General features: G+C 32.7%; 3 protein-coding genes across 3 annotated transcripts; 2 read left to right on the forward strand and 1 right to left on the reverse strand.

Annotated features, from left to right (window-relative positions):
* Positions 1-66: 66 nt before the first annotated feature.
* LOC103855399 (TOM1-like protein 7) lies at positions 67-6,008 on the forward strand. The gene is made up of 9 exons (XM_009132380.3): positions 67-585; positions 657-735; positions 861-962; positions 1,054-1,161; positions 1,248-1,411; positions 1,501-1,582; positions 1,674-1,759; positions 1,854-2,126; positions 2,200-6,008. Exons 1-9 carry the CDS (start codon positions 377-379, stop codon positions 2,843-2,845), a joined length of 1,749 nt encoding a protein of 582 aa, XP_009130628.1. The 5' UTR covers positions 67-376; the 3' UTR covers positions 2,846-6,008.
* A 192-nt stretch (positions 6,009-6,200) lies between these two features.
* Positions 6,201-7,154, reverse strand: LOC103856816. The gene has a single exon (XM_018657136.2). The coding sequence runs from the start codon at positions 7,137-7,139 to the stop codon at positions 6,387-6,389; it is 753 nt and encodes a 250-aa protein (XP_018512652.2). The 5' UTR covers positions 7,140-7,154; the 3' UTR covers positions 6,201-6,386.
* Positions 7,155-7,386: 232 nt separating this feature from the next.
* On the forward strand, positions 7,387-14,164 carry LOC103855397 (zinc finger protein 1). Its single transcript, XM_033287549.1, has one exon. It carries the CDS (start codon positions 12,479-12,481, stop codon positions 13,163-13,165), a length of 687 nt encoding a protein of 228 aa, XP_033143440.1. The 5' UTR covers positions 7,387-12,478; the 3' UTR covers positions 13,166-14,164.
* The last annotated feature ends 134 nt before the right edge of the window (positions 14,165-14,298 follow it).

Below are 14,298 nucleotides of genomic sequence, written 5' to 3' on the forward strand. Positions count from 1 at the left end.
TTACTATTTTTCAGGTGGTGCCATTATGTGTTATTAAACACGTTAGGATAATTGGATACGATGATTGAATTTTTATTAATGAGACATAAAAATAAATAAGAAACCGACCGGTTTATCAAGGCTAGACCAGAAATTATATGAAGGAAGGATTGAGGAGGATAGATGGATCATCATCATAATATATTATGAGATAAAGCCACGTGGTTATTATTGCAGGAGGAGCGGAACCGGATGCTACTGAGAAGACGAGGGAAACGTGGCGAAGAAGCGATTAAATTGAACGGAAACACGAACTTATCGCCCCACAGAGAGAGAGAGAGCTTTGCTCTGATTAGTTTCTTTCTTATATATATATATATATGGCGGGAAAGTTGGAATGGGGATTATTGTTGTGGAGCGCAAAAAATTAAAGATCGTATGCATGACGATGAGGCCCTCTTCTTCGTCTTCTTGTTGCTCTGCTTCTCCTTCGTTAACGCTGTCGTCGCTGTCAGTGGCGGTCGATAAGGCCACGAGCGAGCTTCTCCTCACTCCTGATTGGACCATCATCATCGCTATCTGCGATTCCCTCAATTCTAATCGCGGGTATAAATTAAATGATACGATGGTTCTGAATATAAACTATTAATATGAATAATGTAATTGGTATATGGTAGTCACTGCAAAGATGCGATCAAAGCTGTCAAGAGAAGATTGCAGCACAAGAGCTCTAAAGTGCAGCTACTCAGTCTAAAGGTATGTTTGTTAATTAATTGATAACAATATCACGAACCCTAAACCATGCTGCATGCATGCTGCTGTAGCTATTAACCTCACAGACATATTTATAATGGATATTTCGCATTTGTACCTTTAATTAGCTGTTGGAAGCAATGCTGAAAAACTGTGGGGAGTTTGTGCATTCTCATATCGCTGAGAAGCATGTGCTTGAAGATATGGTTAAAATTATTGTGAGGAAGAAGGTGATTTTACGTACTCTTAATTTGTTTAACCTTTCTTTTCTGGATTGAACAATTAAATCTTTTTTTTTTTTGGGTGGGATGTGTGAAAAAGGGTGATTTTGAAGTAAGGAACAAAATATTGATATTGCTGGACACTTGGAATGAAGCATTCAGTGCTCGCAAATACCCTCATTACAACTGGGCTTACCGAGAGCTAATTGTAAAATTTAAGCTTCTTTTAAATAACTTTCTGGTGTCTCCGTTTCTCAACTAACTAAAGCTCTCTTTTTCTTTTGAGTTTGGCAGCGGTCTGGTGTGAAATTCCCACAACGTTCAAAAGAAGCACCCCTAATGCTCGAACCTTCGTCACAGTCTTCTTCTTCTTCTTCTTCTTCTTCCATGAATTTAATGTCCATCGGTTCATTTAAAAGGCTCGACGAAGCAATGGCTACTGAAATTGAGAGTCTAAGGTAAACCTCCTATTTTTTTCCTTTTTTCTTCTCAAAACCAATCCTACATCAATCTCCTTTGATAATTGTTATTTATTTCGTTGTTTCAGCTTATCAAATCTTGAATCCATGAGAACTGTCATGGATCTCATGAGCGTTATGGTTCAAGCCGTAAATCCCTCTGATAAATCAGTAAGAAAAAATAATGCAATGCTTACTCACGTCTTTGATGTCTACTACGCGCGCAAATAATATAATCAAATGGTTTGTGGTGTATTAACAGGCCCTGAAAGATGACCTCATAGTTGATCTAGTAGAGCAGTGCAGATCTAATCAGAAGAAACTAATCCAGATGCTCACCACAACTTCGTCTGTTGACCCACTCTAACCTTCCTTTCATGATCATTTTACTCATGAGAAATGCAATAATATATTCTGTTAGCTGCCTTCTTCCTCTTTTCAGGGACGAGGATGTTATGGCGCGTGGCCTCGAGCTGAATGACTCTTTGCAGGTAGCGCTCGCCAGACACGACGCTATCGCCTCTGGTGTCTCTCGTCCTATGTTGCAGGCTGCCCCAGAAACAAGGGACACGACATGCTCTGTCCTAATCAAGACGGGTGATGCTGATGCTGCTGCTCTTGAGGCTGACCCTTCTTCATCATCATCGAGCAGTGAAAATGAAACGTATGAGGAGGGAGATGATGTTAAAAATGACTTTATCCAGTTAACCAAAAGGTTAGTCTCTCTCAACAACATAAACCTGCTAAAAGAAAAAAAAAGTTTAAAGAAATGGTCAACAAATTTGCAGTCACGCTCTATTAAATGCCGAGGAAGAAGAAGAAGAAACATTGCTTCTAGGCAACAACAATGGAAATACAGCGGAAACAGAAGCCAGGACAGAGTGCAAAGATCTAGCGCTATTTGACACAGCAACAAGCAAGTCGGAGCAGGACATTATTGAACTTCTCAGTCTAACTTTGTCAACAACAGCTCTGCCGTCTCCACAAACGCAGGCTCCACCAAACACAAGGTTTTTGGCTGATGATCATATTCTTATGAACAGCTACGTAGTCCCATGGGCACAATCTCAGGCAGAAGCTCAAGTCCCAAAAATGGCACAGTTTGCTCCATTGGGACCTCAGTTTCAGCAGCAGCAGCAGCAGCAGCAATTTTCATTTGGTTATCCTCAGGCACAATGGAACGGTGGTCAAGCCAACAATTATAATGACACAACACTGTGGAGGCAAGGAGGAAGTGAGAATAAGGTATTTGAGAGAAACTTACAATACTCAAACTCCTTTCCAGCTAGAGGAGGGGCGGGGGGACCATCAGGTGCAGAGGTGGAGGGGCAGGCTCAGCAGCAGCCCCAGAGGCCGTATGTTCCTCCGTACAAATTGTTTGAAGATCTGAATGTTTTCTGGAAGGGAGATGGAGGCGTTAGGAGTAGCAAATGAGATTTTGTTGGGATCCCAAAAGATTTTAATAAATTGAATAACAATTATTTTTTTTGTCTTAATTTGCTGCGAACAAATAAAAGAGATACTACTTTGAATTCCTTACTGAAATTAACTGTATTTCCTTGACTTACAAATCTGGCGATACATACAATATATTACAAAGAGTTTGTTTATTAGTTTGAACAATACTACATGTCCAAGAATATAGGAGAGTGAGTGGTTTGGCATATTCTTTCACTCTCCCTCGGTCTATTCGTTTGGAGTTCAAATACATAGGCAGTGTTTGAACTGTTGAACAATGTCGTTGGTAGACATATTTTGTGAAGATATCGGCGCGCGAACTAAGAAGAGGAAGAAAATATAAGACTAGAACTGACCCATGGTTTCAGATGTTTTTTTTTTGTGAAGATATCAATTTCCACGTGTTTCGTTCTCTGATGCTTAATCAAAGAAATACAATTAATTTCATGTTATTAGAGCACCTCTAATGGGGAGTTAATCTTTGGGTAAGGATTCTACACTGTTTAGTGGATTCCACAATTACATACATATATATAATATATATATACACACATTCATATTTAGAATTCCAATAGGTAGAACCCATTGAAAGTGCTCTTAAGTCTGATTTTAATTTCTTAAATGTGGCTCATATGTGGATGTCCAGTCCACAAACTTGATGTTTCAGATGTACAATCTTGAGCTTAAGGGGAAGTGTATCAACATCCCACTACAAGAAATATGGATAAATGGAAATAATATATAAGGTGATGTGATAATCCTCAACTTTTCAACTATTTTTTTGGATATGAGTTAGGTCTATAACTAATACTTACACCTATGTCATTTGAACTCCACTTTTCTCTTACTTAGTAGGAGTTCCAGCTCCACAAACCCAACACAAGATCGTCCTTTCCCCTGGTATAGTTGTTAGTACTCGTTAATCCTAGTTCACCTCCACAATTTCGTTGTTGAAACATTCATATATTCCTCCGATCCAACTTTATATATTCCAAAGTGTAATGTTAGTTCACCTCCACAATTTAGTTGTTGAAACATTCATATATTCCAACTTTATATATTCCAAGTGTAATGTTATTTCTTCGAACCACGCTACTCGTAGAAGAACAATTAAGTGTCTGCTATACACAATGTGATTCTTTAGAAAAAGCTAACAGGTAATAATTGGAAGTGTTCTTTTTTTTTTGGAACACAAGCTTTAATTAATCCTTAAACATTCGGACTACATTTAGATGGAGTTTTAAACAAAACTCTACAAACACAAGACAATAAAGCATAAAAGATAGATGTAGAAAAACCTCTATAATGAAAGTGACCAAATCATCAGAAAAACGAATCACACTAGCCTAGCCTAACTAATGGAGTGTATGGTTTATGATATTAAGAAGCAAAAAATGATTCTCAATGAAATTCATCCTATCTGCTGCCTGCCTTACTACATGAATACTAGATCCAAAAAACGATCACTCACTTCCTCCGGAGAGCACAACCGAAACAAAGAGACCACGGGCGATAGAGATACCTCTGTATAGTTGGGAGAACACGAAACAGCTTCCTATTATCGGAAAGACGAGAGGCGGCCATGCTCGCTCGCATCGTTTTTTTTTTTGTGTTTCCCGCCGTTGGTTAAATTCATCTTGAGACGATTAGTTAAAAACTTTTTTGAGACTAGATTTTGATCCGGACAGTGTCTGCTGATAATTTTGATAAAATATGCATTAATTTATAACCTCTTATCAAAAAAAAAGTTGTTTTGAGTTTTAAATAGTGTTTTTATATCCGGCCTAGATTTATGGTCGAAAAAAAATTCCGAGGATTCGTATATAACGAATATATAGCATATGTTAACATATATAATTTGTGTATATAAAGGTTTATACAAATATTCATATATAAGAATCAAAATGGTATAATTTGTTTATTTAGATCTGTCTTCCATTAGTTTAAAATGATTTTTAATGTCTTAAACATATATAGTTTGTAATGATAAAAATATATTTGACAATATTTTATTTCAAATATAATTTTGTTCTCACAAATTCCCCAAAATGTTCTTGATGTGTTTAGTTAAATGATTTTATACAAATTAATATATTTTTTATTGCGATATTTTTTTGCATATTCTGGTATTTCTGACATATTTATAATATCAATTATACATACTAAAATTTTATTTTCAAACATTTTAAACTTAATCATTTTTAATAAAAATATATAGTGTTTAGTTTAGTGTTATCAAAAAACTTTAAATTGGTAAACAATATCATATAAAACTTTATAGTGAATAAGTAATTTAAAGACTGCTGTAAATAATTTTAAGATAATAAATGTAGTGGTACATTTTAAAAAGGAAATAATAAAGGGGAGAGAAAATTTAATTAATTTGATTGGTTTTTAAGTTTTGGAATATTTCTTAAATTAATTGGTTGATATTAATTAGTTAAAATATACATAAATTTATGAGTGGTATTCTTTCGTAAATAACTCTAAAAACTTAGGGCAAAATCCTATTTAATAGTATAGATGGGTTTGGGTAGCAAACGAGCTTCCATATTAATTCGTTTAATACGCGCACGATAGGCGAGTAATCACACGTTCCAATGGCAGCGGCCGACACCTTTAGTTCAGATGACTTCCTCGTTTTTTCTTTCGTCAGTCAGTTGACTTCGTAACTCATTATTTAGTGTTGATCAATGATATTGGTTCTTCTACAGTTCTATTTAACATTATTTAATATCTAAAAACACTTTGATCATTCACAACACTAGATTAGTAACACTGGAAATTAACATAACATAATTGAAAAAAAGTTAAGAACATAACATTAAATAAGAACATTCTGGATCATCAGAAGTAAATCAGTTTAGCTCCTCTATTTGATAAAAAATGGTTTAATTACTCTTTAAGACCAGATAATATAGAAATGTGTGTATATATTTTCTTTTTAAGTGCCGAATGAAATGACTTCAGCAATTTCGTTATTAGATTTTAGAATACGGCAAGCTAAAGCAACATTTGGAAAGAATAACAAATCAATATTGAACCACCAAAACTCATTGCATGTGTGTATCATTGCTTGAAAGACGACGACGGCTTAATTTAACACAAAGACAAAGGGTTGTTTTTTTTTGTAAACAAAGACAAAGGGTTGTTCAAACTAACAATTGCAAGGAATCATGTCAAGATTACACTTGACAACAAAATATCATCAAAGTTTCAAATATATAACTAAGCCCAGTGAATGCGACTTTTATAGTCTTCTGATCAGTTACTTCTGTTCATGCCCTTACTAAATAATAACAATAATAATAATAATAAATATATGAAATAACAAAAAGCATGAAACTGTTTGGAGCTTTATCTTATTACTGACATGGTTGATTAAATATAATAAGACGATGGGGATTACAAATATATTAGGGAAACATACAATTTATAAGAAAGGTTTCAAAAAACAACATACAATTTATAAGAAAAGTTTTATTTTCCAGATTTTTATGCTGAACCCCATAATATATTACCAGATGAAACATCCGCGAATTCCGAAGCAAGAGGGGGATTGTGATCTGCGAATGGGGTAGTGATCAATAGAAGAGTCAAAGGACGAAAATCTTCTTATGACCTTCCCTTTTGTGTGAGACTTGAACAGATGGTACTCATTCTCATCGATCAGCACCCTCTCCGACAGAGACGGTGACGAAGCCGACAGTTTCATGACCTTTTTATTCTTCTTGTGACCACCTGATGATAACCACAAGAGTCTGGTATGGATTAGTGTCAGGATTTTCTTGATGGGTTTTCTTGAGCCACGACGGATTTGTTCGCTGGAGAAGGACAAATGACACGGCGGAGGGGTGAGAGGCAGCGGAGGTAGCTCCGAGGAGGAGTGCTTGTGCTTGGGAGTGCCGGGATGGGATTCCCATTCGAACGGGATGGAACCGGCGGCTCCGTCGTAGTAGTAGATTCTAAAGGAAGGACAAGCTGGTGCCTGAGAAGATAACCTTTGTTTGGTCGACGGTATCTTGTCGGAGAAGGTGGCCATGTCTTGCTTGCTCATCAGTGACGCATGACGGTCAGATCCATTGGTTGGCATTGTTGTCTTGGGAGAGCCAGAGCGTGAGAGAAAGAGAGAGAGAGAGAGAGAGAGAGAGAGAGAGAGAGAGAGAGAGAGAGAGAGAGAGAGAGAGAGAGAGAGAGAGAGAGAGATAGAGAGAGAGAGAGAGAGAGAGAGAGAGAGAGAGAGAGAGAGGAATCTGTGCATATAAGACATATGGTATCTATCAAGTATATATGGTGCCTGGTGTCCTGTACGTTTTTTTATTTTTACTTTTAGACTTCGGTAGTGTGTAAGGAAGAATGAAAAACAAAACATAACGCTGCAAAATGACATGCTAGTATGCGAGGTTAATAGTTATAGATTGATACATGTTAATTATGTCAAAAAGCAATCGCTCACATGCGAAACTAACCCTTTTCTAGTTTGACTGTTTGAGTTTCGATTCAGATCACTTATTATCATGGAACTATTGTTTTCAGACGATGGTTATGGCAAACAAATATCGCCTCAATAAGAGAATTTTTCTATTCAAACAGCAAAAGTAAATAATATTCCGTCGTATAGGCTAGTAGTTTTATTTTTTATTAATCACATTCCTAACGTAAAAAAATAATATATACAAGATTCTCACCCCCCCCCCCTTTCAAAGGTCGGGTATATTTTTTGTTGAAAAAATTATTTTACGTAATGAAAATTATGATTTGTAAAAAATTATATATTTTGATTTTTTTAAACTTTATCTAAAATTTATTTATCTCACTTATTTTTGATCTTTTAAATATGACTTAATTTTTGAAGACTCAAAATAATTATGACAAGTATTATGATTTTGTTTATTTAACCCATTGTTAAACTTATTTCACACTGATTTTATTTTTAATATTTTAATTTAAATAAAATATTTTATATTTTTAACCCGCTCTGTATTGATAAAATTATTTTTGTATGTTTTAAAAAAATTCTATAATTTTATTAAACTTAGTTTACATGATTTAATTTTTCATTTTAAATGAAACTATTTTTTTAAGTATTTGAGATAATTTAGACCTGCATTATGGTTTTGTTAATTTAATCATTTGTTATTTCAACTTGATTTTATTTTAGTTGTTTAATTTAAGAAATATTAAAATAATTATTAATAAATAATTAATGAGTATTGAAATGGTTAATTCTTAAAAGTACTCTTAGTAGTTTTATTTTTTTATTAATCACATTCCTAACGTGAAAATATAATATATATATATATATAATGTATAAATAGGTTTTGCATGTTCATTTAAGAATTTTAAAAGACTATTAAATGATATATCGGTTGATCATTATAACACTTTCGTTTTCTCTTAATAACAAAGATGAGATACTATGTCACATTTCACGTATAATACTATTTTCCAAATGATGTTCATACTCAAGCTGTCAAATCAGCCCAATAATATAAGGGATTTGGTTTGACGTAACGATTACCAAATTTTGTAATAAAAATATATCAGAGAACTATTCCCTTGTGGATTGGATTCATGCATAAATTTTTTGTTGCATCTAGATCTTAAATCTCTGTGCATTTTATAAGAAAATTTACTCTTTTAGATAAATATATATTCTGAAATTGATAAGAAAATTGAATTTTAAGACTGTTATAAATATGAGTTTAAGAATTGTAAAGTTATTCATTTACTTAATAATATACAAACACTAAAACATATATTTGACTTAGTTTTGCTCTTTACTTTCTTTGAGTTTAATTCGCGTTTGTTCATTTCCTTATTGACGATGTTTGTAACTGAAAATTCACAATTATTTTTCTTAGAATTTGACAATTCCACATTTATGGTTGCGCATAACGCTAGATATTTGTATCGCATGTAAATAACAATCACGATTGGTCTATAATAATATGTATAACCTAAATCGGGTGTAAATGAACATTTACTTGCACACGAAGACGCTCCCATCAGTTGATTTAAAAGAGAAATATGTGTGTGGATACTGGAGAAGCATTTATGAGTAGGGCCGTAGATGAAAACAATATGAATTGAATAACTGGGGTTTTGTAATTAAATAGGAAAGCAGTATGACTAAATGAGGCACGACCCATGCATCTTACATGTGCTCCACATACCACTTCCGGGCCTTGCTTTCCCTAAAACTGATTCATCCCCATGGTCAGTCCATTCTCATTGCATTAATTTCTTTCAGTGTCATACTCATGCCCCTAAACTATGAAAAATAAAAACATATTTTTCATTATTACTTACTTTGCTTCAACATCCAAAAACTATAATATCATAATGGTAACATCACTACGGACCACTCTTGTGAGTAAAGTTATGTTGAACGATTAAATACACATCTATACTATTAAAGCAGAATTCTTCTTATGATTATACCCCTGACTTTTTTAAAAAATTACAAAACATACCATTACTTTTTAAAATATCTTTAATGATTTACAGAAATTTAAAGCCCATTGGATAGGTCCAAAATTGAATTATTGTTAACCCATTAAGCCATTTTGGTTAAAATATATTTAGTGAAAATCATTAAAAAGATTATTTTATTTTTTATACAGAGATTATACATTTAAGAGATAAACAAATATATTAACCCATTATGCCAATTTGTGTAAAATATCTATATTTAAAATCATAAAAAGCATGTTTTATTTTTATTGAGATTATACATTTAAGAAATAAACAAATTAATATATGTGATATATTTAATAATTAAAAAACAACGGATTTGCAGTCCTATATGTGTAAACACAATTTTACTAATAACAAATAAATTACATTACAATTTATAAAAATAAAAACCATATTAGATAATAAACTATTCAAACACATACTCGCACTAATTAGAATTATAATTTATAAAAATAAAACTATATTAGAGAATAAAATATTGAAACACATCTAATTAGAAATAATATTAAAATTTGAAAATGACATTTTAATAGATAGAATACCCGCCCTTTACCCTTTTAAAGGGCGGGTCAGTATCTAGTATTCAGTTATAACTAAATACATTTTGGGGGGTCAAAGTTGTTATCAAATACTTAAGTTAGTGGTTAAACAGGCGAGAAAAACGACATCTAGATTATATATAAACAAACTTGTAGTCATTTGTCAAGAGAGAATGCTCATACTCTTCACAGGTATGGGAAGCTCTCATGAAGCGTGTTCTGAACGATCAATACACGGACCGCTGGAAAAGGATTACTCGACTTATAACTGACTCGAGTTGGGATAAAGTTAAGCTATTCACTGTGAGATATGCCATTTAGTTAACAGTTCATACACTTTGGAGGAAGATGAACAAGAGGAGACATGGGGAATCTGCTGTTACCGCACCAGTTTTGGTTCAGAGGTTGGATAAGGCTATGAGAAATCAGTTTAGTGTTATCCGTAGGAGGGGTGATAGAGATTATGAAGATTGTATGGCCATGTGGTTTGAGTCAAGAGAGTTGGGATAGAACCTTATTTTTTATCCTTATTATTTTTTACAATTTCAAAAATATGATATGAAAAGTTGTAAAAGATATTTTTTCTTTTGAATTAAATTTAACATTCAATTCAAAAAAAAAAAAAAAGAAGACGCAAGGCAGATGGTCTCGAAGAAATACTAACATAATTCTCAGCCACAAAAAAAAGAGTAGTATGCGCAGCTACATATGATTGATGATAATCCTCTTAAGTGACGCTACTTTTTCAAGCAATTAGAGTAGCTCCCCCTATTCGTAACATCAGCTACTTACAAGTTATGTGCTAAGATAAAAATTACTAGATACACATGGTAACTACAATAATGCACATCCTCCTCATCGTACACATGCTAATCATCGACCTGAAGGGACACCAATTGCATACGCCGTAAGCTGAGGAGAGAACTAAAACTGGAGGATCCGCTAGATACTTCGTTGGATAGGAGATCATCACCATTCACCAACGTGATTCATATTGTCAAAAACTGTCAAAGCACGTTATGTAACTCTGCTTTGTTTTGGTACTAGGAACTAATTACTCTGCGCAAGGGTGTAATTTGTTTATTATTATTATTTGTTGTAAAATGGCTTGTTTTTAATATTTTATACTGGTTTAATATACTAAAATTAATATCAATGATGTATTTCATATAAAAATAGTTTCATTGAAATTGTATGATAATTTTTTATTTTTTAAAATATAGTTCTTACGAGTACACATTATCATCAATGTCTTTAAGCAAATCTGGCTTGATCTTAATATTCCAATTTCAACCGATAGTTCCAATAAAGATAAATCATATACTATTATCTATTTACCCTAGTTAATCTCTAATATAAGTAAATATAATTCTAGAATAATGACACTAGCTATTTTATCATATGCATGGTTACAAATATAGCTAGAGCCTAGAGTCTTACACTCAGGGCCGTGCTTGACTTTTATGGCCCCCCAAGCACAAAATATACTTTTGGGCTTTTGAAGTTTTGATGACTTATTTTTAAAAAATATTAAAATTTATGGGAAAGAGAAATCGAACCCAAGCATGTGTTTAAAGATCTTTGTAGCATCGAATTGGACAAAAATTAGTAGAACTAACTACACTTTGGTAAAAAAAATTAATCCTTAAATTACTTATATACATCAGGATTCCAAACATGTGTTTGGTCAGCCTATAGTCAAGCACGGTATGCTTACACTTGTATAATGGTGTCAGTGAATTTCTGTAGATTATACGCCTATTAATAAGATTAACTCTATTTTCTTAAGTTCTAACTGTTTGAAATTACATTATAATTGATAGTTTTAACAAAATTTAGCAATTTTTAGTCTTTAGTGATTTTAAAATAATAACATAGACGAACATATTAAAAAGAGAATGAAAACAGGTGTTCACATATATTGACAAAGTTCAAAAATTTAAGCTTAGATAAATATATTATACGTATTATAAGAAATCGGTTGAATAATTTTATTGTGTGTTTGGAAACAAAATGTGAATATTTCCATTAAAATACAAAATAGAGAAAAGTAAATGTAATGGATCTTTAAATACAAAAATTAAAACTGGAGTTTCTATTTTTAAATTCAAAACAAAAAGATAAGTAAATGCAACTTGCTTAATCTTGGTTTGCAGATTCACAAACAACTAACCCTTGGAGTTATGTCTCCTAACACAAGATGACATATTCATCATTTAAACATTTTTTAAAAGAGAAAGTGTAAACTGAAACGGACAGAAGTTAAGATAAATTGCCAAATAGTGAGATTAATTGATCATTTGAAATGATATATGAACGGAAATGGAAAGCAGAAAAGTAATTAGCCGTAAATCTTGAGTGAATCTCCTTTAAAGAATCGAAGGCATAAAGGCAAAAAATACTCTAAATAAGCCGTTTACTTGAATGTACTTGCTAAACTTGGGATTCTCTACCATAATTATGAAGATTTTCAGACATTAATGATTTACCCTAATGAAGAATAAATAGAACCAACTCGTTTTCCTCTCACATCTCATTATTCACAAACAAACACAAACCTCAAAAGAAAACTTATTTTGTTCCTCTGACCATGGAACTCAACCTCACTACATCATGTTCCTCCAACAGTATCTCATCGTCTTCGAATGAGATGGGGTTTTCAACCGATTCCAAAGGGAAAATGAAAGAGAAGATTGCGATTGAGCCAGAGTTTCGCTTCTTGTTAAACAAAGACAGCATAAGAAACTCTAGTTTCGGAGTGTTAGAAGAGGCAGAAGGGATGAAGAACGAGGCTAAAGCGAGGGTGTTTGGTTGCACCTTCTGCGAGAAAGAGTTCTCTACGTCTCAAGCCTTAGGAGGACACCAGAACGCTCACAAGCAAGAGCGATCATTGGCCAAAAGGCATAAAGAGATGGATATGAACGATCCTGGGCTCTCCTTCTACAGCCAGTACCCACCAAGTGGTGATTTCTTCAGCAGTAGCAACCGCTCGCAGTATGGTCTTGGGGTTCGTTACAATCCCAACATTGGTAAATCGAAGACTTATCCCTTCAACATCTTCCGATGTCGATTAGGATATAGAGAGCATAACATAAATTCCCATATCCCTCTCCTGTCTCACCTCTCGTGCCAAAACACTGACGTTTTTTCCAAAAATTTGATTTCAAACCTAGAAGGCAGCATTCATATGATTAAGGAGGAACAAGGCCGGAAACAAGAACAAGCAGAGACTGATACCTGCAAGGATACTGAGATAGACTTGTCTCTGAAGCTGTAGATTGCTTTCATATATTTTCTTTTTCTTTTATTAGTTGTTTTTTTTTAAAATTATTCATTGTGTTTTTAATCATAATGTTAGCTCATATAATTTGATTTGCGTGGCCTTCTATTTGATCATACCGAAAAAGTATTCTCTGTATTTATGCTAACTTCTAAATTTCAGAACTTAAACCTTAATTTTTAATTAGATTTATTGGAATTGATTGATAATAAGAACAACTCACAAAGATTCTCAAAACATTAAAATAAAATAAAATTAATAAAATATTATATTGAGTATCTCGAAAAAACATGAGGGTTCTTTCTCAAAATTTCGTCAATTCAACATATAAAGATAGGTTTCAGCTTGTTTTCAGTTTACTAACTATGATAATATCCGCGCCTTGCAATAAATTTGTTATTTTTATTATGTTTTGGAAAATGAAACAATAGTTGGGGTTCATTTGGATTAGGGATGTTTAATCCGGATATCGGATTTCGATTCGGTTCGATTTTTTGGTATTTTGATTATTAAAATATAACTACTATTCTAAATCCATATTTACTTCGGTTCGATTTGGTTTATATACCATTGGTTTTCAGTTTATTCAGTTTTATACCAAAAAACATAATTATTTAGTTTGAGATTATATTATATATTATACGAATTTTAGGGTCATATTGTCAAAAAGTCATTTATTAAAAAAATATTATATATTTAAATAAAAGAATAAAAAACAAAAAAGGCTTCTATCATCTAATAAAATGATCAAATCTAGAATTAATATCAAAGCTCTAAATTTTGAAAAAAAAAAACAGAAGCATGAAAGAAATTTTTTTATATTCTTCCATATTTAGTGTTCATCAAATTAATATGTCTTCGATTGAACACAACTCTGTTTGTATAAAGAGAAAAAAAAAGTTGTAAAGAATTTCAACTAATTGTTGTCCATCAAATTTATAATCTTTACTTCAATTTAGTTACTGTTAAAATAAAGCAAAAAGATCCAAAAAAAAAGAGTAAGAAAATAAGAATCCTCAGTTGTAGTCAATTGTTACTTGATTATAGTTCAAGTGATTTACAAATTATAATTATAGTTCAACTCATGTAACAAATAGATATTCATGTGTCCTAATAAATATATACATATT

The sequence above is a fragment of the Brassica rapa genome, chromosome A03, assembly GCF_000309985.2.
Source record: "Brassica rapa cultivar Chiifu-401-42 chromosome A03, CAAS_Brap_v3.01, whole genome shotgun sequence".
Lineage (NCBI taxonomy): Eukaryota > Viridiplantae > Streptophyta > Magnoliopsida > Brassicales > Brassicaceae > Brassica > Brassica rapa.

What these genes read in the sequence shown, in the direction of transcription:
- LOC103855399 (XM_009132380.3), top strand. Translation starts at nt 377, where the DNA reads ATGGGGATTATTGTTGTGGAGCGCAAAAAATTAAAGATCGTATGCATG. An exon ending in TGCAGCTACTCAGTCTAAAG is followed by an intron (nt 736 to 860) that starts GTATGTTTGTTA and finishes ACCTTTAATTAG; the next exon opens with CTGTTGGAAGCAATGCTGAA. An exon ending in TAAATCCCTCTGATAAATCA is followed by an intron (nt 1,583 to 1,673) that starts GTAAGAAAAAAT and finishes GTGTATTAACAG; the next exon opens with GCCCTGAAAGATGACCTCAT.
- LOC103856816 (XM_018657136.2), bottom strand. Translation starts at nt 7,139, where the DNA reads ATGTCTTATATGCACAGATTCCTCTCTCTCTCTCTCTCTCTCTCTCTC.
- LOC103855397 (XM_033287549.1), top strand. Translation starts at nt 12,479, where the DNA reads ATGGAACTCAACCTCACTACATCATGTTCCTCCAACAGTATCTCATCG.